Below are 2,164 nucleotides of genomic sequence, written 5' to 3' on the forward strand. Positions count from 1 at the left end.
TTATTTTATTTTGAAAGTGGCGGGTGTCACATTTTGGTATCAGAGCTATTTACTTATCGTAACATTTTATTATGTAAATCGGGGTGTCACATAGTAATTACTCAATTCTTCTAATTGATATTTGATAAGAAACGTTGTATCTTTTTTAAGACTCCAAAAACTAAATTAAACTTTAAAAACTAGAGAGAGAGAGAGCGAGCGAGCTTACCTTCGACCTCGGTTGTTCCTCTGATGACCACCGCCCTCACCGGCGTTTCCTCACCTGAACCGCCAGACCCACCAGATCCACCAGATCTAACTTCAGCATTTACTATCCCTTCCACCTTTGTCAGTTTCACCATTTCAAATCTAGATCTAAAAATTCAAATTTTTAGAAAGAAAGATTTGAACAGCCAGATCTTTAAAGAGACTTTTCTCCCTAAATATTTTGGTTTGACGTGTCTTATTGTCGTGTTCATACGACCCTTTACTGAAGCTCACCCGTCTCTCACTTTCACCATGTCAGTCACCACGGATCTCGTTCACAGCCATCTCTGCAGGTTATAGATTTGAAACTTTATGTCTCTATCTTGCTTGCTTCGATGATATCCTTTGAGTGTTCTCTGGTGCCTTGTTCCGGCAAGCTCGCCTCTGTGCGACTCTCTGCAGTATGCAGTTTATGTTCTAGTATCACTCCTGCAAATGATAGTTTAAAGTTGCTTTCTCTGCAGTACGCAATTGTTTCTATCTTTTCAGTGTTTCTGGATTGTTTATCCTTTGTGAAGTATGATTGCCTCCCATATCTTCCATTCGGTTTGAGTGGTCGTGTTGCAGGGAGTAGTGCGCCCAAGATTATGTATGCTTCCATGTTTGTTCTGTTAAAAGGCTCATCCATTTGGTGCTTTGTCGCCTCTGCTTGTGATGCCGAACTTCTGATTGTTAAATCTGCTTCTGTTGCGGTTTCAATCACGGGTGTTAGACCAGTACTTGTTCTCTCTAATTCCCAAAGCCTCAGTACACTTCTTAGCACGATTGGCATAGAGTTTCGAGGACTGCTCGGCGACATTAGGTGCTGTTTATCTGTTATTGTTGCTCCTATCCTATGGTGTTATATCATATTGCTCTGTTTTGCTATGGTAGCCGCAGATATTTTAGCCGGTTTGGCTTTATTATTGTATGATGTAAACAATTTCTCCAGCTATGGAGACTAATGATTTATAAAGTTGTTGTTTGATCAAAAAAAAAAAGTTGTATCTTTTTTTTCCAAGTAGTTATTGGGATGGCCGAACCGGCGGCTCCTTCGAACCCTGATCGCCCAAAATTTTCAAAAACGTTGAAATGTAGAAGTAGAATCATAAATTTGAACACCTAAATGAATGAAGAAATGAAGTAGCGAATGATGGATGTTCTTAAAGATATATACATACCGCCTTGTCGGCTGGGTTTAGCGGTAACGTCAAGTGCACCTTTCTCCAGGTCAGAGAAGAGCCTTTGTTTGGTAGCACCATGACTAAACTGGATCATTAAGCAGACTATAAACGAAGCTAAGATGATCTTGTGGATAGCAGATCCTGGAATTTGAATATCTAGAAATAAGCCGTATGAGAAGAACAGGAATATGCCATTATTTTGCTGAGTTTTATGTTAGATAAGAAAGTTGAGGTGCACATTTTTGTCTATATATAGTGATTTATGGTAATCATTGGATCAAATATCTTGTGCCTAGCATAAACAATTAATGACAAAGTCAACGGTTTGGTCTGAGACTACCGTTTGAAGACTCGGGAAGATTGTGTTCACTCTCCGGCACGAGAGTGTCTGTGTTGTAATGTGCCCATAAACATGCCAATGATGAGATATAAGTTTCTATTTCACTATATATCATCTGAATAATTCATTTTTAGACTCCAAGCAATTTTATATTTAACCAATCACTTCATCATTTTTTTGTCATCAACATACACAAACTCATACTGACTCTGCAAACCACATTGATAACTCTGCATCCAAGTGAACGACAAAAGACGGTTGGTTCCTAACACTGCGTGCTAGACTATCCGCCTTTGTATTCTGCATTCTTGTTACATGAATGATCTCTGAGTTGAAAAAAAGCTGGTCATTCTTCTGGTTATAAAACCATCTTCACCAATTGAGAATAATCAGTTGTAAATGTGACCTGATATTG

General features: G+C 38.8%; 1 protein-coding gene across 1 annotated transcript in view; it reads right to left on the bottom strand.

Annotated features, from left to right (window-relative positions):
* Positions 1-1,569, bottom strand: part of LOC106300041 (high-affinity nitrate transporter 3.1-like) — a 10,851-nt gene extending 9,282 nt beyond the window's left edge. Inside the window, exon 1 of the mRNA XM_013736093.1 lies at positions 1,407-1,569. Coding sequence (XP_013591547.1) covers positions 1,407-1,503 — 97 coding nt within the window. The 5' untranslated portion in view covers positions 1,504-1,569. The remainder of the gene's footprint in view (positions 1-1,406) is intronic.
* Between the last annotated feature and the right edge of the window lie 595 nt (positions 1,570-2,164).

This window comes from Brassica oleracea, chromosome C1, assembly GCF_000695525.1.
Source record: "Brassica oleracea var. oleracea cultivar TO1000 chromosome C1, BOL, whole genome shotgun sequence".
Taxonomy (NCBI): Eukaryota; Viridiplantae; Streptophyta; class Magnoliopsida; order Brassicales; family Brassicaceae; genus Brassica; species Brassica oleracea.